This window comes from Camelus bactrianus, chromosome 25, assembly GCF_048773025.1.
Source record: "Camelus bactrianus isolate YW-2024 breed Bactrian camel chromosome 25, ASM4877302v1, whole genome shotgun sequence".
NCBI lineage: Eukaryota > Metazoa > Chordata > Mammalia > Artiodactyla > Camelidae > Camelus > Camelus bactrianus.
Genome location: NC_133563.1, coordinates 22,852,017 through 22,872,606, shown reverse-complemented (window position 1 = coordinate 22,872,606; position 20,590 = coordinate 22,852,017). Strand labels below are relative to the sequence as shown.

General features: G+C 41.8%; 1 protein-coding gene across 6 annotated transcripts in view; it reads left to right on the top strand.

Moving 5' to 3' along the window:
* ENPP2 (ectonucleotide pyrophosphatase/phosphodiesterase 2) overlaps positions 1-20,590 on the top strand; it is a 101,178-nt gene that overhangs the window by 464 nt on the left and 80,124 nt on the right. For all 6 annotated transcript variants that reach the window (XM_074352968.1, XM_074352966.1, XM_074352967.1 and 3 more), the window contains exon 2: positions 561-1,010. In XM_074352968.1, the coding sequence (XP_074209069.1) occupies positions 780-1,010 (231 nt within the window). In that variant the 5' untranslated portion in view covers positions 561-779. The remainder of the gene's footprint in view (positions 1-560; positions 1,011-20,590) is intronic.

Below are 20,590 nucleotides of genomic sequence, written 5' to 3'. Positions count from 1 at the left end.
TGGCCAGTCTGGTTCTCACAGCATCCTTTTAGCACCCGGTAAAGAGAAAAAAAATTAGACAATAAAAAAATGTAGTCAATAAATTCGAGATATCTGTGGGTATCCTTAACCAAAACAGATATATTAAAACACTTTCTAACATTTTTATAAATTGAAAGCTAAAACATTCTATAGTTACTCTTGCTTTATATTATGCATTATAATTATTTTATAATGTGTGCTATAATTAAGTTAGTGGCATGGGTCACCTAGCAGGGAAGTGGATGGTTTGTGGATGTGAACAGGATGGGGGTAAAAGGACCCAGATTTTCACTTTCTGGGTGGGTGATTGGGCAAATACCTTATTTTTCTGGAGGTCTTTTTTTCTTTATGTGTAAAATGGCAGTAACAGGAGAGCTTCCCTGGCATTGTCTGGGAGGCCAAATGACAGCATGGCTGTCAAAGCCCTTTGTAAACTGTAGCATGCTTTAGGGGAAAAAAAAAACGGGGGTGTTATTTCCCAGTGTTAGAGGAATGTATACAATACATTGCTTACGTTTAACCTGGACATACTCATTCAGGAAACTTCGGCAGCAAAAGGCTTTCGGAAACCGGGGAAAGAATCCGGCAGAATGAAAGAGAAATGGCAAATCGAACCTCTCAGAGATTCTCCTTGAAAGACTACGGGATGAAAAATTAACTTGGCACTGTTGCGGGTGGGAATGCGGGCGGCTGCCCTGGATGCTCCGTCTTCAGCCTCCGGTCACTTTCCTTCCCCAAAGCCATCTTAGTCAAAGGTCATGTGTGAGTCTTGTCAAAGGCCAGCTTCCAATGGAATCATTGTCCCCCGGGACAGCGGCCCCCTGACTACATCTGCATTGGAGAAATCCCAAAAGCAAACGGCCCAGTGCAAACAAGAGCAGCCCGGGGCGGCCGTCCCGGGGCAGAGCTCACAGCGGAGGCCGCGTCCGCCGCGCCCGGGCCGGAGCAGGCGCCCAGACGGCCGCAGCATGAGCCGCCGCGCCGATCGGGTACGGTAGGCGCCTCCCTCTCCCCGTCCTCCATTGCTTGGGCTCCCGGGTCCCAGCTGCTGTTCTGTCAGCCGGGAAACTTTGCAAAGGGCCTCCGGATTCGCCGGAAAACGGTCCCCGTTGGGCTGCGTTCCCGTGCACTCAGCTGGAGCGATTTCCAGACGCGCGAGATGCAGAGCTGAACTCATTTCGAGCTTTCGCTGCCAGGGAATGTTTGGGTTTGTAAATACGTATCTCGTTTCTGGAAAGGCAGCCTGTAGAGCCTGCAGAGAGGGGCCGTGGACGAGTCTCCGGTCCCCACGGCTGGAACCGGTGCCAAGAGGGAGCTCCCCGGGGCACAGCGTGTCGCCGGGATCGGGGAGCTCTGTCCTCCGGGGGCCGCGGGACTGCCTGGCGTTTTGTTTATTACCTGTTGGACAAGGGCTTTGCGGGGAGGATGGGGATTTTTAAAGCCATCTGTTTCAGTCGTGTTCTCTGGGAGCCTACATTTGACTCCAAAGGAAACAGAATCATCTCGCAGAGGGAGGGGGCCCCTTCCACATGGCCGGGCCCCCTCGCGGGCTCCACAAAGGGAAGATGTTGACCCGCGTGCACAGCGCCGGCGGCGGGCAGCCAGTCTCTCGGCCCTTTGTACTGCATTATTTGAACAAGCTGACTTTCAGATGAATCTGGCTCATTTTGGATAAGAGTTGAGGGAGCCTGGAGTCTCAGCTGAGTAGTGGTGCTTTTGGTCCGGGCTTGGGAATCTCTCAGGGCAAATCGAGCAGGTGGGGAGGGTCGGAAGGGGCATGGGGCACGGCCGGCGTTCAGGTGCGAGCTGTGGGTCAAAGGCTTCGATGGGTGTTCTGCTACACACTCTGGTTTCATTTTAACAGGTCCGAGCTGAGCCGTTTCTCACTGATAAAGACAATGAAAACAAAAGCCATTCTCGAGCCCTGCAGGATACATAGGGGGAAGCGGGTTCTGGCATTTGTTTCTGTATTTATCACACAGCCAGTTGTGTGGAGACTAGGAAGTTTTCCTCACATCAGTCTTGAGATGTTTGTAGAGCTTCTGCACTTCCCCTCCAGCTGCCATCTCGATTTTCTCTTCCTTCCCCCCAAACCTCTTTAAAGAGTGGGTGACATTCACCACCTCCATGTCCTCACTGCACAGCAGCTCCTTCATACCCAGTCAGTGGCTTCTGCCCCCTGAAGATAAACCTTGGTCAGGGCCATCAAACACCTTTTGGTGGCTAAACCATAGAGTGTGTAGCATCCAACCTTTCCCCCCAAGTCTCCTCTGTGTCATTTTTGAACTGTTGGTTACCCTCTCTGTTTTTTTTTCACTCTGTCCTGAGTTCTTGGGTAGGACACTTCCTTAGTTTCCCTCTGACCTTTTGAGTTATCATTTAATGCCTTGAAAGGTCTTCCCTTCACCGATACTGGAGAGACACTCTGCTCCTTGACTCTCTTTCCTTTGCATCTAGTAGTCTTTCTGGAAAATCGCATCCACCCCCCTGGCTACACCCACTTCATACAAATCTGTAGCCTCTCCTGATCTTTCCTGTAAATACCAACCTTTCACACAGAACCTCTCCACTTTGATGTCCCATGGAGCACCTTAAAATCAACATGTTCAAACTGAATTTGTCTTTCCCCTTCCTCTCCCAGGCCTGCTTCTCCTCTTCACTGCTCCGATGGCATCCCTAGCTGTCCCAGCCAGACGCAGTAGAATTATCCTAGGGGACTTCCTCTCTTTCATTCACGACACCTAATCAGTCACCAAGTCCTATCTACTCTTCCTGCTTAATGCCTTTCATACACACACCTGTGTCTCCATCTCACCTGCCACTGTTTTGGTGTCAGCCAGTACCACTCCAAATGTGCTTCTGGTCACAACTTTCTGTGTGTCTCATTTAAGACCAGTACTACTATCCCCAGGCCCCTTGTCACCATACGGTGTCAAACGGTCTTTCTAAAATGCAATATGATCATGCAGATCTTTTTTGAAAAGTCTTCAGTGGATTTCTTTTTTTCCCTTTTGAGAATAGTACTGACATACACAGGTTCTCCCAGACTTGTCTTTTCCCTTCCTCTTCAACCTGATCTCTTGCCAGTCTCTCCCTCACCACATATGGGATGTACATTTTAATGCACACTTTAGGCATACTGTGTGCAAATTTAGGCATAGTAAGCTAGTTACTAAACATGACTTTCCTCCCTGTCCTTCTCTTAAGTCTGTGCCTAATTTCTATTTTTCCTTTAACACTCAGCTGAGAGCCACTTTCTCTTGGAAACTAACCAGATCATCTGCTCCTCATCCTTCTTTCTTTTTCTCGTAGAGCTTCCTCTACCCCTTCTATCAGAGCATTTACTATTCTTTATTGCAAATATCTTTATTACTCGTCTCTCCCATCTTGGCCTGTAAACTTCTCGAGGGCAGGCATCAGCTCTTTTTGTCTTAGCATCCTTAGCGCCTAAAGACTGGACCCAATGTGGATCATCAGTGAATTTGTATGAATTCATTTACAATTCTTATCAATGACTATTATGTTCAGAGATCCAATCTGTAAAACAATATGGTAAAGAATGAAGAATGAATGTCAACCATGATTATCAGGAAAAGGCACAATCTTCCAAATATTTAACAAAAGAAGAGTTCAGACTTTCTGGGTATTTGAGATAGTTCTCCAAGTCTCCAGATCTAACAACTCCTCTCCAATCCACACCTCGGCTAATGTGCTACCCACATCTACCTGAACCTTGCCCAAGGCTGGGAAAAGCTGCATGAAGAGCCTTTTGCAATTTTGTTTTGGCTTTTTGAAGGCAAAGGAATCATTTTCAGGGCAGAACCTGGCATGGGAAGAGGGTACTGAAGGCCAAGCTAAGTGGATTTCTAAGAGAGACTTTTGATAAGCTGATGTCAAACATACAAGCTGGTGTCTTTTGAAACCAGAAGTCAGGACTGGCAGGTGAGATCTCTAAGGGTTGCTAGAGAGTGATGGAGGCTTTGGAGACTAAAGATGAAAAAATTCAGTTTGATTTCCTAAAGATGTGCATAGACAGAGAGGTGGATGATGATTAAGTTCTATAGAGAGTGATTTAAGCTGCAGATTGTTCTTGTTTGGAGTCACAGTCCTTTTGAGATTCAAATGCATGTTACTCTTCTCAGAAAAAATACACAATATACAACATGTGGCACTTTTCATAAACTTCCAGGAGATTCATACAAGCCTACTCTTGGACCCCCTTGAGTTGTCATGAACCTCAGGGTAAGAATCTCTAAGCAAAGGATTTATTCATTTGAGAGATATTTGGAGGAGTAGGTGATGAATAATAGGAGCCTGCATGGTCCAATAATGCACACTTTCTCTTTTGAGAGGATCCCAGTGTCATGTGTGGTGTTGAACTTGGAGTCACAAGACTTGGGCTCATGTCCCTGCTTTGGCACTCACTAGTTGCGTGTGACTTTCTCTCTGAGTGATTGTTTTATTATCTGTTAAAAAAGGATGACAAGGGTTGGAAATGGTAGCTAAAATAAAGTTTGTGAAAGGACTTGGAACGTGTTGTACTCAGTTAACATTAGTCAATTCAAAACCTTGAGTTCAGGAAGGGCCCAGATCTTGTGATAGTCTTTGGGATCAGAAGCCTGCATGTGGGCTGGATTATGGGCTGGCTGAATGCATCTGTTAGAGGAGAGCTGTATCAGCAGGTGGATGTCTGTGGTGCTGTTCTACTGGCGTCCGTCTTCATTCCTGTTTCATTCAATGTCATTGACATCCCGGAAGGCATAACACACTGATCACATTTGCTCAGGGAAAAGGCATAAGGATTAGGAGCCTAGAAGTTATCAGTAAATTGTAATATATTTTGACTCTTTATTTTTGCAAGGAGTGTGTAAAGGTAGATATAAAATATATCATGCAGAGGAGTGGGTATAGCCCAGTGGTAGAGTGCATGCATAGCATGTACGAGGTCCTGGGTTCAATCCTCGGACTGTTAAGAAAAACAAACAAACAAACAAACAAACAGGCAAAAAAAATTAAAATCTATCATGCATAGTGCCAAAAATCAATTGCAAATTATTGGATGTGTGTGTATGAGAGAGACAGAGAAAGCAGGGGGCGGGGTGGGGGTATGGAGCAGTGAGATGGAGAAGGAGGGAGAGGGAGAGAGTAGGGGGAAGAGAGTGGGTTGCAGGAGAGAGGAGAGAGAGAGAGAGAGTTAAAAACAAAGTGATGGCTTCATATAGTTAAGGTTTAGGGATTTAACCTGATAATACAATCAATCATGAGATGTTTCTTCTGAAATAGTGTTAGGTTTTATTAAAAGAGGTATGAAGCATTAAATATGGAGGGTTGTAGTTATTCTACTCTGTATTATGCAAACCACGTTTAGAACAATTATATCAAGTCTGGGTGCTTCACATTAATTCATTAGCATTTTTGGGAGCACATACTATGTGCTGATCACTGTGCTGGGTACTAATGACAACTGTGCTGAAAAAAGACAGACCTGCTCTCCTGGAGTTTGGAGATATAGCAATAGAGACAGCAATACAGCAAAGGTGCTAGGTGAACAAGTAGATGATTTAATTCACTGTTATACTTGCTATATTAGGGGAAGCTTGGGTCCCTGTGGAACCACCTAAGAAGGAGCATTTAATCCAGATTTCATGGAACCAGGGTAGACTTTCTAGAGGCAGTAATGTTTAAATTGAAACCGAAAAGCTGAGTAGGGGTTGTCAAGGTGCAGATGGTGGAGGGAAGAGGGTTTCAAGTGCAGGTGATATTAACTTCAATACGGCAGAGACCTGTTGAGGAATTGAAAGAAAGGACATGACCCACAGAGGCAAGGGGATGAGAGATATGAGACTAGAGTGGTAGCAGGGGCTAGAACTTCATGCTGTAAAGCTGTAATTGGTCCTTAGGAGAATAGGGAGCCACTGAAGTTTGTAAGCAGGGCAGCGTCACAATCAGTTTTGTGTTGGGGAAGAGCATTCTGGTAGCAGTATGGGCAATGAGTTGGGTGGGGGGAGGTGGTCAGTAAGAGAGAGAGAGGGAGAGAGAAATGACTTAGGCGGCATTGTGGTAGTATAAGCAAGAAAGGATGGTGGCTCCAACCAAGATGGTAGCAGGAAGATGACAAGAGTGGAATATTTAACAAGCTAATTAGGAGCTACAAAGCAAGTAGTGACAAACTAAAGGAATGCTCTAGGAAGAGAGGCTGTAGGACATTTAACCTGCCAAGAGGAAGCTCTAGAGAGCCACATTCTCTGTCTTTACATCTTTCAGTGTCATGTGGATGAGAGATTAACATTGTGCTTGTCTCTCTGAGATGGCAGCACTGGGTCAAATGAGTGGGAGACACAGGGCGATAAATTCCAGTCCAATACTCTGAAGAATTCTAACAGAATTGTTCCGAGGCAATGAGTTCTTTGTCACAGAGGCATTTAAACAAAGGCTTGATAAATATTTTTGGAAAAGTTGGAGAGGCAGGGATGGGGTAGCCAGGCTGGAGGGCACTGACATTTCCTTTCACCCCAAGATTCTGAGTATGAAGTTCAAGTCTCTTACTTAGCCTGGCATTTAAGGCCCACTGGGATCCAGCCCTTTGTGGAGTGGCCGTCTGTCCTGGTTTCCCTGTGTGTCCCTAGGGCAGCCTGGGGTCTCCTAGTGGCTATTAAGAGCACTCGATGTTCGCTCTCAAAAAGTCTTAGTTTGAACAGCAAATTTTATGATCACCGTCCCTTGACTTGATATCCCCATCTCATCGTCCCCTGGCATCCTGTTAGGAACCCTATGAACTATTCACACTGAACTTTTTGTTACTCTCAGAAGAGACCCAGGATTTCGCTGCATGTTAGTTTACTTACGCCGTTTCCTGTGTCAGGAATACCCCTCCCCTGCACATTCTGTCTACCTCACTGACAATCTCCTTTCCCACCAAGGCCTAACCTAAATCACACGCTGAGCCCTTCATCAAGCCTTCCTGTAACACTGTAGTGCTAAGTACACAGTGATTTTTATACATATTTGATTTCCTTCCATTTCCCTCTAGAAGACCAGTACTAAGATCTGTGAAAAATAGTCATCCAATGGTATGAATGGTGCTGTGTCTAAGGCAATAACCTTTCAGAAAGAAATTTCCATTTATTTAAAAAGTCATATTTCCATTTTATAAATGATGTGTGCATCATGTAGAAAAAACTTTAAATAAGGAAAGTACCCGGAAGAAACAAAAAAATCATCTACAATCTCTGTACCTATGGATAAGCATATAAACATGGCAAATATCCCTTCTATATTCTTTTATGCACATGAAGTCCTAAAATTGGAATGACACATAGCCTACTGTAACCTGCTTTTCACTAAAATGTAGCAAATGTTTTATCCCATGTCATTATATACTTTTCAAAAACATGGTCTTCAATGGGTGGTGAATTGTGTTCCATTCTGTAGCTGTCTCGTGCTTCAAGTTCTCTTGGTGCGCATCTGGCTGTTTCTATCTTTTGATGTTATGAATGGTGCTATGATGACCCTCTGAGACATACATCCATGTACCCATATATCCATCCTGTATGGAACATTTATATTTTCTAAAATGGCAAGACAGTTGATAAAAAAAAATGACATTGAGTTGCTAAGAACACATGAGTTAAAAAAGATCTGATTTTACTTTAAAAAGCTTTATTCCGATTCTATGTTATATAACCCTATTATGTATGAGGTCTTATATATACACATATGTCTATGTCCACTTATTAACCCTCTAATGAAGATACCTGATTTGAAAATGTGTCAACAGTCTGCGGGCTTGATGCAGAAGTGAGAGATAACCAATAACTACATTTCTGGAATGAAGAATTGAATTTGAAATCTAAAAGCTTCCGCATCTATGTGAATATCAATGTGACAAATTTTTACTCCTAAGCTAAATATAAGGAAAAGTGATGACGTGTATGTTACAGAATAAAGAGAATTCTCTGAAAGGAGAGACCCTGCCCGATGCTCGCCCACACCCCCAGAAATGTTTTGCAAGCTATAGGCACATCCCTTAGCCCAATCATGTTGACACATAAAGTCAACAATCATACGGGTCTTTACAGAGGTCATCAAAGTAAAGTGAGATCATCATCAGGGTAGGCTCTCATCCAGTGGTTGATGTCCTTATAAGAAGGGAAAATTTGACCCAGAGACATGGAGGAAGATGATGGGAAGAGAAACAGAGGCAGATGGCCATCCTCAAAACCAAGAAGAGAGCCTTTCCTCACGGCCCTCAGAAGGAACCAACCCTTCTAACACCTTGATTTTGGACTTCTAAGAGTTCATAGGAGTGACAGGTGATAGTGTCCTGCTATTTCAGTGAACAACGAATTTTCATAACCATTATCTCCCTTGACCCTGACCATAGCATAAAAGATGAGCATTCTTATATCTCAGCTTTAGGGATAGGAAACAGAGGTTCAGAGAGACTAAGTGAATTATTCAAAGTTGCACAGATTGGAAGTGGCCGAGCTGGAACTCAAAACGTGGGCCTTCTGGTGCTAAATACCATACTTTTTTAATTAAAGCACGATGCTTTTCACCTTCATGGATGTGTCAAATACCATCTTCTTTCTTTAAAATTTGAAAAGACATGAGTTGTGGCGTGCTAAGCCAGCTTTCTCATTTTTTTCTCCCCTAAATCCCCTGAGAATGATTTTATAATCCCACTTGTTGGAAGATCTCTGAGGGCTGAAGGCACCTACTCCACCCATGTCTTCATTATCAAATATTTATCAGGAACTTAGGCGCCCGTGTTTATGTGCACGGAATATTTCTTCTCCACTCAGAAGCTTTGTTTATGGACAAAGTGAGCTTTCTCAATACAGTTTGATTACTGACAAATCCAACTGCAAAGCTTTGGACGTGTTGGATATAATTGAGTTTTTCCATCATTAATACTGCTCAGATATTAATTCAACATAGGGACCTGAGGGGCGCCAAACAATTTCCAGGAAGCTGCTTGACTTTAATCAAGATTATCGCACTTTTTCCTTGGGTGACCTAAGCTTGTTCTTGGCACCCGTGAGCGCAGAGCACTGGTTGTCTCATAGAGTTTCAGTGGCTTCTACACAGGAGATTTATTAGTTTTGAACCTTGGGGATAATTCCATAAGAATGTAATTCTTGTCCTCCCTGAAAGAACAGAATGTCGTTTGTGTAGGGCTGTTCTTGTTGTGCGATAAAACCAGTGGTTCCCAAATTGTGGAATTGTAGCCGTCTGTAGGTAGGGTTATCAGATTTAGGAAAAAAAAAAAAATAGACAACAACAAAGAAAACCCCAGGATGCCCCAGCTGAATTTCAAAGTCAAATAAACAAGAAATACTTTTTTTTTAGTATAAATATGTCCCAAATATTGAAAATACTAAAAATAATATTATCTCTGGCAAACCTACCTATACGGTTGTATCAGGGGTTAGAGTGTTGATAATTTGTTAATATTTCAAAAGTCTACGAAAATAATACATTTACTCAAGGGAGACTTCAGAGGTTCCTGAAAATGTTAAATTGCCTTGATTTTGATTGGCATTTTTTGGACCCAACTTGAAAGCCCGAGTCATCTCAAGCTGAAACCGTAATGATAGTTCCGTGTTTGACGACTTGTACTCTGGGGAACACGCAAAGCACATGCATTGTATCACGTAATCCTCAAAACCGGGGGTTGGAGAGCTACAGCTTGCACTGGCTATTTTGTAAATAAAATTTCACGAGACCCCAGCCACCTCTGTTTGTTTCTGCTTAGTCTGTGGCTGCTTTCATGCTACAACAGTAAATTGAGTGGTTGTGACAGGAGATTGTTTATGACCAGCAAGACCTAAAATATTTACTATTTGGCCCCTTACAGGAGAGGTTTGCCTACACTTGCTCAAAACCACCCTTTGAAGGAGTTGCCATTCTTCCCATTTTTAGAATGAAAAACATAAAAGCCTGCAGAAGTTTAAATAACTGGGCAAGGTCTTTCAGCTCTTAGAATTCAAACCCAGGTCGGCTGAGTTCCAAAACTTCTGCTCTTAACTACAGCTGACCCTAAGGCTGATGGTCAATTCCTTTTATCCTAACTGGGTTAAACAATGGGGAAACTGATCTGTGATTTCTAATGGAATGCTATCCATCTCAAAGATAAGGCAGAAGGAGTGGGGTAGCAGTTAAGCACTCAGGTTCTGAAGCCACACTGCCTAAGCCCCAGCTCTACCACTTAATTTCTCTGTATCTCAGTTTCTTCCCCTATAAATTACCAATGATGGCTGTACCTAGATGCGTGATTGATGCTGGGGTCAAGTGAGACGATGTCTAAAACGCTGAAAGGGCATTTGACATGTGGTCCACCAGTCACTTACTATTTTTATTCCAAACAACTATTATTTCAAAGTCAGAGTGAAATAAAGAGTTTGGAAAAGTTGGGATCATCTGGGTTGGCTAACAGAACAGAGCACAGTGGCCCCTGCTTGTCAGATAACAGCTAGGAAAGATGTCTGGCCAGCTCCTTTATACAGGTATACCTCATTTTATTTGCTTTACTGTGCTTTGCAGATATTGCATTTTTTTTAAAAAACAAACTGAAGGTTTGTTGTAACCCTGGGTGGAACAAGTCAATTGGCACCATTTTTCCAACAGCATTTGTTCACTTTCTGACTCTGTGTCACATTTTGGCAATTCTTGCAATATTTCAAACTTTTTCATTGTTACTATATGATCTGTCATCATTGATCTTGAATGTTGCTGTTGCAAAAAGGTTATGACTTGCTGATGGCTCAAATGATAGCATTTTTTTAGCAATAATGAATTTTTTAATTAAGGTATATGCATTGATTTTTAGATGTAATGCTATTGCACACTTTATAGACTATAGTATAGTGTAAATGTGATTTTTATATGCACGGGGAAACTAACAAGTTTGTGTGACTTGCTTTATGGTGGCATTTGCCTTATTGCAGTGGTCTGGAACCAAACCCACAGTATCTCCGATATTATGTGCTGTGAGAGATGTCTTTGGTCTGAGCACGTCTTGTAGTCCTTGTTTGGCCATGTTTGCCTTGGGAAGGCGTGTTATGCGATGTTACAGGATGTTCATCCAGTGCTTGCTGGACCTTAAACCCCTTATTACTATTACCCCTGATATTTATAGTCCTAATATCCACTCCCAGTGGCTCCAAATTGACTAAAAATATAGCCAGGCTGCCAGAGAATAACCTTCTTAAATAACACAAGACAGGCAATTGTCCTCAGAAACACCTCAATCTATAATTTAAACCTTAGGCAAAAACTAGAAAAAAAAAATCAGTTTTTACCAGTATTCCTCAACCTCTAAAGCGTATTTTGTGTCTGGAGTCACTATGAATAAAGTCTGTATGTAGAGCATGTTAAATATATTAGAAAAGCCTCGATCTTTTGAAGAGATTAAGCAATAAAGTTGTTTCCTGAGAGTGAGGGAAGTGGAAGGCTTGAAAAGACTGGAAAAATTTGCGACATTGTGTACAAACTGTTCAAGGGCTAGTCAATATGAAGTAATTAAAGACATGGCCGAGACTCCTGGAGACTTGGCTTTGCAAAAATGGAGTGGCATGAGTGTGCGTGGCCATTGTCAGCAGGGTTTTGCAATTTCCTCGCATGTCTTGGGTGCATGGAAACAGGAGAAAGAAAGTGACATTATTTTTCTAGGGGTGGGGCTTAGCCCTCCTCTAGGATCTAGGGAATTCTTGAGAACTCTAGCCTTGGGGATGGAAGGAGGTGGTCCCAGCAACCTTGCTGCCATTTGACACAGCATAAGGCTGCAGGATGGTTGCCTGTCCCCTTTTCTCCTCTGTCTCAACTCTCCACACTCTGATTGCATCTCCCTTCCTCTCTCTCCGCCATCCACTTCCTTCTTTAGTGTATTTATCCAACTCTAAGGAATGTCTCTGGGTGCCAGGCACTGTGCTAGGCTCTGGGGGTTAAAGGAAAGAGGCACGCATTTAGTTCCTAACCTTGTGGAGCTTACAGTCTAGTGTGAGAGGCACACATGCTAAGAGTTAGAGTAAGTACTGGAAGGCATAAAGGTTGGGACAGAAAGAGAACAATGAGGTGGGGGAAGCAGGGGGTCGTCTGGTTGGGATCAGGAAGGCCTCTCTCTTAAGCTGAGAACTAAAGACTCGGTGAGGGTGGAGAAGTCTGAGTTACAGCTTCCAAACTCAACCAGCTAGTCAGCAAGAAGCAGCCTTGAAGTTTGAACCCAGGTTTGCCTGACTTTGAGAACTATCCACTCTTCACCAAATCCTAACCAAAAAAGAATGATACTCGGTTTCAAAATGTTTACATTCAGATCTGCTGTCCTCTCATGAAGCAATCTGAACATCAGTAAGGAGAGATCGTTCATTCATTTGCCCATTCTTGTCATTTGCGATGGGTTAGCCACGATGTGTATGTAAGTGCCAAGTGCAGCTGTGAGCACCAGCGCTGAGGAGTGCTGAGGAAAGCATTGTTAGCCTGGAGCTGGGTGATGCAGCCGGAGTCTGCAAGCTCTTCAAATGCATCACAATGCCCTCTTTGCTCCATAGGATCCTGGCCCTCATTAAAATGCAAGGCATGTGCATCCCACTTTATTCCTTTCATTCCCAGACAAACACAAGTCTGAGAAAGAGGCAAACAAGTCTGTCCCGGTCATAAGTCTGCTTGTAAATGTGGGTGTTTTGAGGAGGTTAGGCTGATGCTAGCAGGTTACCATTGCACTGTGAACTCTGAATGTCATTCGGCACTCTGGGGTTCAAGGGTAATAGTTCCCGCAGTGCTAATTACACACTGCAACCCACTGCCAAGGGAGGTTAAGCAGGTCTGAATGGCAGAGTTGGCAGCCATCTTTCTAGGGTGCTTGGATTTCTAGCTGTCTGGGGAATGCATCTGGTCCAGATGTAGAAAGTTCCACACTTTCCATACCAGATGTGGAACTTTCAGGAGATGATGGAGATGTAATTCCTGTCTTCAAGGAACTCTTAGTTTAGTAGGAAAAATTTTTATTGTAACAAACTCAATCCAGGAGGCAAGTTGTGGTGAAACGATTAGGGACTTCGAACCATTCACACTGGGTTTAAATCCTTTCTCCACCATTTACTGTGTAGCCTTGAGCAAATTATATCTTTTTCTTTTTTGGGGGGGGGAGGGGTGTAATTAGGTTTATTTATTTATTTTAATGGAGGTACTGGATTGAACCCAGGACCTCGGGCAGGCTAAGCATGCGTTCTACCACTGACCTATGCTCTCGCCCAAATTATTTCATCTTTCTGAGTCTTGGTTTCTTCCTCATAAAATGGGATTCTATAACTACTTCATGCCATTATGTAACTAGCTTAATAGATGGTAACTTTTCATCACTATTGCTATATTTATTACTGTTGTCATCAGAATAGGGCAAATTCTGTTCTAACAGTGGGTGACTTTGGGCAAATTATTCAAACTGTAAAATAGGATAATTCAAACGGCCTTATGTGTGTGGGTCAAGGGCTAACTGCTTTCTCTCATCATTCTTACTACTGTTTTTTAGTCTTTATTCATAGCTCTTATTACTCATTGATATGCTTATATATTTTATGTCTTTTCCTATCCCCCAAAAGTAAACTCCAGGAGAAAGTATTTGGGTTCTTTTGCTAATTGCTCGGGTTTTTTTGTGCCTAAACACAATGCCTGGACCATGATATATTCTCAAGAAAATATTTGCTATGTAAGTGGATGAACAACTGAGTGAATGAATGCTAAATCCTGGTTAATTATTTAGCAAGTGGTATGCTCCTGGCACACAGTAGCTGTTATTATGCTTAAGGTCATTATCAGGGTTAGAATATGGTACGTGCCAGGCCAGGAACCAATACAGAAAGATTGCTCCTGGCTCCGGCAGGCGGTGATCTTTGTTCTTAGCACTGGCCTCTCATCCACTGTGTTGTAGTTGAAACAACTGGGTCATTGTCAATAGTAAGGTCACATGAGATTAATTGCAAGAATAAGAGCTTCAGAATTTTTAATCAATCCTCAGGAAGAAGGCGAAACAGCTGCAGAAAGGGAGGGAAGGCTGGGAAAACGACAAAACAGCATCTTTTGCAAAATATTTTGTCACATGAAGCCATGGGCTACAAGTCTCTGACCGAGATTTACCCAGCTCCAAACCTAGAAGGCACGCAAAAGCAGCTGCTCGGGTCAGATGACACAGAAGGAGTGCGTTGGGAAAAACCAAAACCCAAAAAAACCCGAAAACCTCAACTACCTTTCAGGTTTGAGACTGGAAGAATTTCTTTTAAAAATAATAGAACAAAATACATCATAGCAGAGTGGACTATAGCAAGAAATACCTGGGAGCTGGACTCTGGTTAGGCAGATCTGAGTTTGAACAAACATGTGTGTATTTGGGCAAATTACTTAAAACTTGTGTGAACCTCTGTCAAAAAGAGTAACCAATATGTTCTTTGCAAGACTGAGAGAATTCAGTGAGATTATTTCTGTACAATGCCTGGCACAGTCTAGGTGCTCCAGGGATGGTAGCTGTTGCTATTAGCAATGAACGCTACCTGGATTAATTTGCTTAATCCCCACTACCGTCCTGTGAGGAAGGTACTGGCATTCTTCCCATTGTACATATGAGGAATGGAGGTCTAGAGAGGTTTCCTAACGCGGGCTAGCTAGCGAGCATCTGAGCCATGACTCTAACTAAGCCCAACAGCCCAGGATTTTCTTAATTAACAAGTTGTATAACATCTCTCGTAATAGCAACAGAAGCTTAGCGGGACAACGGAAGGTCCAGAGCTTCTGCATTCTCTTGCATAATACTCACTGCAAGTTGAGGTTATTGGATTTCAACTTTGCAGTGGCTGTCTGTCTGCAAAGGATTGTAACAGACCTAATAAGGCTGGGAGAGGCCGTGTAAGGTCAGCATGTCTCATGCCTGTCTTCCTGATCCATCCAGAAGTAGATCGTTTCATTTCTTAAGTCCATCAAATGATGAGGTGAAAGGTGTTTCTCCTTTTCTTAGTCCAGCCCTGACCATGTTTCCTTTCATTGGCATAAATTAAATTGCACATGCCAATTATCTGTCTATACCTATCTGTATCTATATGTATCTTTCCTTCAGGAGACGAAATAGTAAGAACAAAGTGTGTATAAGGATCCTTACCTTTCCCTTTGATTTGCTCAGGAAAAAAAATAAAACCAAGTTCTGGTTATTTAATTTAATTTGAGTGGCTCTTTGCTGGTCATTACAGAGAGAGGGAACTCAGGTCCTCAAGAGAGTTTAAGAAGAGAGGAAAATAATAGATGACTGGAGTTGGAAGGAACCTTAGATGTTGTACAGCCAGTCTTTTTTTGAATTTAGAGACTTCATAAGAATTCCTGATCAACGTTTTATTGAGTAGTAACCATGAGTACATATTTTATAAAAGAACTCTGGCAGCACCAAGGGCTACTGATTTTTCCTTATCATTATCGATTACATTATTGTATTTCTTTTCCCACTAGGATGTGAACTCCATGGGGCAGAGGCTTTGCTTTGTTTACTTTGCATTCCCAATGCCAGAGACATACTGTGTGCTCACTAAAATCTTGTTGAATAAATGAACAAATGGATGAGTGAATTAATGAGTGGAGTGGATAAGAGGGACTCCTCATCGTCTCGCTCAGGCCTCTCTCAGTGCCATCTAGTTTCGACGTGACCTACTTGAATGAGACATCCAGAAGTGAAAACGGGCCAGAGGGAGTCCAGGCAGTGCTAGGCTTAGCTGAACTTTTCTCTCCTGGATCTGGTGGTAATTGTTCAGCAAAGGTGCCTAAGGTAGAATGAGGTCATTTCGGGTTGTAGTCAAGCCTGGGCTCCTATAGAACTTGCAGGTAACAAAAATTCCCAGCTTTCTTTGACAAGCATTGTTTTCAATTCAGATCTCTCATAGAGTGAAGTCATGTAACTGAATTTCGTATTCTATTTCAAGAATATTATCCCAGACAGATTGATCTGGCTCTCTCTCTCTTTTTTTTTTTTTAAACCTCTTGACTTCAACCTGTCAAGATATTGTTGAATTTTGATTCAGTCCATGGTACATAGTACAGGGCAGCTAGCTGCTGCTGGTATATTGTCTTTGAGAACACACCCATATCCATGATTCAGGAATCCGGAGGCTACCATCTCTGTCATCCCCATAGATGTCTCCTAGTGCTTAGCAGGCTGGAGAATAGACACTGAAATCATGTTTCAGAAGACCTCCCATTTCCACAATCTTGTTTGCACAGAGAAACAGCCAGAAGGGGCTGGAAGACTGATCCTGTCTTAATTCTGCTGTTCAAATCTCTTGTGCCTAAAGACAGTTTCAGTAGCATAACTGGCAGAGTCTATAAACTGTATCCATAACTCATCCTACAAAACACCCTGCAAGACAGGAGGGTGCCCTGGAAGTGATCTAGAGGTTGAAGGAGCCAGTTCTCAGTGTCTTCCGCTCATGATCATTGCATACCTCTAGGATAGAACACACCAGAGTGTTTTAACCAACTGTTGACTTCCATTCCTTCCAACTAACACATGCTTTTTATCTCAATATGCCTGATATTAAGTACTTGGCACAGAGTAAGCTTTCACTTAGCTTATATCGTAGTGAGTACTTACTAAATCTGTGTTGAATCAACACTATACGAATTTGTAAACCTCTCATGTTCCAAAATTTACAGCCATTCTCTAACAATGACCCGCATTCTCTCTGATCTCTTGGGAACTTTGACATGACATGGCTGTGATGCCCACAGCTCTGATCACTTCCTCATTACCAATCAATTCTTTTTTCTGGGGGGGTCAGAGCAAGGTCAGTCCAGAATAGAAGTGAATCTGTGGCTTCTGATATGTGCCGAAATAGGAAACAGTAGGAAGCGTCAAGACTTATCAAAAACATCAGATTCTATGCTTTTAATAGACTCATGTTTCTTTTAGAAAATAGTTGAAATTCACATTCCTTTTAGATCCTGCCAGTTTTGTAATCCTCATTGGGAAATCATGGACAAAAGAGGACTCCCCCACTTAATATGTACTTGAACTTGGGCAAGTTGCCTGCTATATTTGAGTTTGTTTTCTCTTATATTGGCAATGATAATACTGTGAAGGGTTTTATGAGGATTAAATAAGGCAACATGCAAATGTCTCTGGTTATGTTGCCTGGCAAAGGGCAGGCACTTACTAAGTACCAGCTGCCGCTCATGGAGCGTGTGCTCCATGCCAGGTGTGGTACCTCTCCTGCACACTTGTTCTCCCCTTTCCTCCACCCAGTCCTGAGCTGTCCTGATCTCCCAGCCAGAGCTCCCTTAGCTCTGTGACCTTGCCTATGAGCAGACTTTCATGGTAGCAAAATGAGAAGAGTGAGTGAAAGTTGATTCTTCTAACTCATAGGCCTGTTTTTTTTTTTTTTTTTAAAGAAATGTTCTTCAAATGCAAGGCATTTAAAAAAATTTGTGGTATAATCAACATATAGCATTATAGTCATTTCAAGTGTGTAATAATTATTTGATATTTGTGTATATTGAGAAATGATCACCGCAATAAGTCTAGCTAACATCCATCGCCTCATGTAGTTACAAAATTTTTTTCTCATGATGAGAACTTTTTTGATCTACTCTCTTAGCAACTTCAAATATGCGACACAGTATTATTAACTACAGTCACCATCCTGGACATTATATCCCCATGACTTATTTATTGTATCATTGGACGCTTGTACCTTTTGATCCCCCCTCATTCATTTTATCCACTCCCACCCCCCACCTCTGGAAACCACCAATCTGTTCTCTGTATCTATGAGCTCTTCTTTTTTTTCTTTTTTTTAAAGATTCCTCCTGTAAGTGAGATCATACAAGTATTTGTCTTTCTCTGTCTGACTTACTTCACTTAGCATAATGCCCTCAAAGTCCATCCATGATGTTCCAAGTCACTGTTCTTAAATTCCTGCAACTGTCCCACAGACTCTGATTACAGTTTGTTGCCATTAAGATTCAGGCCCCTTGAGATCTGTGGGCGGAATGATGTGGCTACTATGCTCTGGGTCCTCTTCTTAGGCTATTTCATTTGAAAGTAAAATGAAGCAGGAAACTGATGAAAGCAAAATGGCAGAGACCCTGAAGTTCTCTGAAAGAGTCCCAGGAAATCCTCCTATTTTTAGGAAAGTAGAGGGTTTCATCACACATAGGGGCTGGTTGAAATAGGCCCACACCACAACTCCAATGCTTCAGTTTTCCTCTTAATTATCAGGTTTGGAGGGTAACTGAGGTGACTCTGGAGACAGCTCTGAAGGCACTGATCTAAGAGCTACAGATCAGGATTAATGGTCCTTTTCTGTGGGTCCAAATACTTTGGAATTTGCTTCACTGTAGGAATAATCTCACTAGCTCTTTTTTTTTTCTTTCAAGCAGCATTTTTTTTTCTTGAGATAGAATTTATAAACCATAAAATTCATCCTTTCAAACTGAACGTTTCAGTGGTTTTCAATACACTCTCAGAGATGTGTGAATACCGCCACAATGTAATTTTAGGACATTTCCATCACTCCCAAACAAAACTTCATATCCAAATACAGTCACTTCCACATCACTTGACAACCACTGATGGACGTCCTTTCTCTATGGATTTGCCTATTCGAGATATTTCATCTAAGTGGAGTCACACAACATGTGGCCTTTGTGTCTGGCTGTTTTCACTTAGCATGATGTTTTCAAGGTTCATCCATGTTTTAGCAGGTATCACTCCTTTACATAGCTGAATAACATTGAATTGTATGGATAGACCAAACTTTGTTTATCCATTCATCAGATGATCATTCTGCTATGAACATTTGTGTTCAAGGTTATATGTAGACATATGTTTTCTTTTTCTTTTTTAACTAATTAAATTATTTATTTTACTTTCTATTTATTATTTTTGTTTCAGTGGAGGTACTGGGGATTGAACTCAGGACCTCATGCATGCTAAGCATGTGCTCTACCAGTATATCCACCTCCTAGACATATGTTTTCAATTCTCCTGGGTATATACCTAGCAGTGAAATTGCTGGGTGATTTGGTAACTCTGCCTTTAACACTTTGAGAACCTGCCAAACTGTTTTCCAAAGTGGCTGCACCATTTTTAATCCTATCAATAATATATGAGGGTTCCAATTTTTCTACATCCTTCCTAATGCTTATTATTTTCTGTCTTTTTAATTCTAGCCATCCTAGTGGTTGTGAAGGGGTACACACTTATTTCATTGTAGTTTTGATTTGCATTTCCCAAATGACTAATGATATTGAGCATCTTTTCATGTACTTATTGTCCATTTATATATCTTCTTTTTAGAAACATCTCTTCTAATCATTTGAACATTTAAAAAGTTGGGTTATATGTCTTTTTATTGCTGAGTTGTAGGAGTTCCTTATATATTCTGGATACTAGACCCTTGTCAGATATATGATTTGCAATTTTTTTTTCCCATTCTGTGGACCATCTTTTCACTTTCTTCCCATCTTGAAAATAATGTTTTCCAATCCATGAACATAATTGTCTTCCCATTTATTGAGGTCTTCTATAATATTGTTCCATTATCCCATCTAGTTTTCAATGTAGAAGTCTCACACTTCTTTTGTCAAAATTGATTACTAAGTATTTTAGATTTTTTGGCACTATTGTAAATGCAATTGCTTTCTTAATTTCATTTAAAATTGTCCATTTCCATTAGCATAGAAAAATACAACTGATTTTTTAACATTAACTTGTATCATGCCGTCTTTCTGAATTCATTTATTAGTTCTAATACTTTAAAAAAATGGATTCATAAATTCATGTCATCTGTGACTAACGGTAGTTTTATTTGCCCCTTTCGATTTTAATGCCTTTTATTTGTTTTTCTTGTCTAACTGCTCTACGTGGAAGTGCAGTGTTGAATAGAAATGGTGAGAGAAGACATCCTTGTCTTGTTCCTGATCTTAGAGTGGACGAATTCAGTCTGTCCCTATTAAGTATGATGTTAGCTATGAGTTTTCTGAAGAAGTCTTTTATCAGGCAGAGGAAGTTTCTTTCTATTCCTACTTTGCTGAATGTCATACGTTGTTATTTGATTTCAGGGGGAATCACAGAAATGGCAGTTTTGCTTCCTCCCCAAGATGAGACCATTGTGCCGCTAAGCATGTGACGATGCCATTCCAGTAGAAAGCACGAACTTCCTTTTAGGCTTACGTTCAAACGCATTTCTTGAGTTGAAGCTCAAATTCATGGGGCTTTCCAATGCAAATGGGGGGACTTTATTATTGTGGTTGAAACCTGTGCCTTCAGAGATCTCTCCAGAATCACCTCGCCCTTTGCCAAACAAGTGCTGCTCATTTTCTCTCGAGGTTGGAGACAATGTGAGAAAAGTGATTCAGAACATTTCTAACTTTAATCCACATATAATCTCTCCTTAAGTAAAGTGAATTCTCCTAGAACCTTTGTCACTACCAAGCAGCTATTATGTGCCCAGCCTTTTGCTACCTACTAAGACCATGACAGCAGATGATATAGTCTTTATCCTCTTGTATTTAATAATGGCTGAAATTTGTGTTTTCT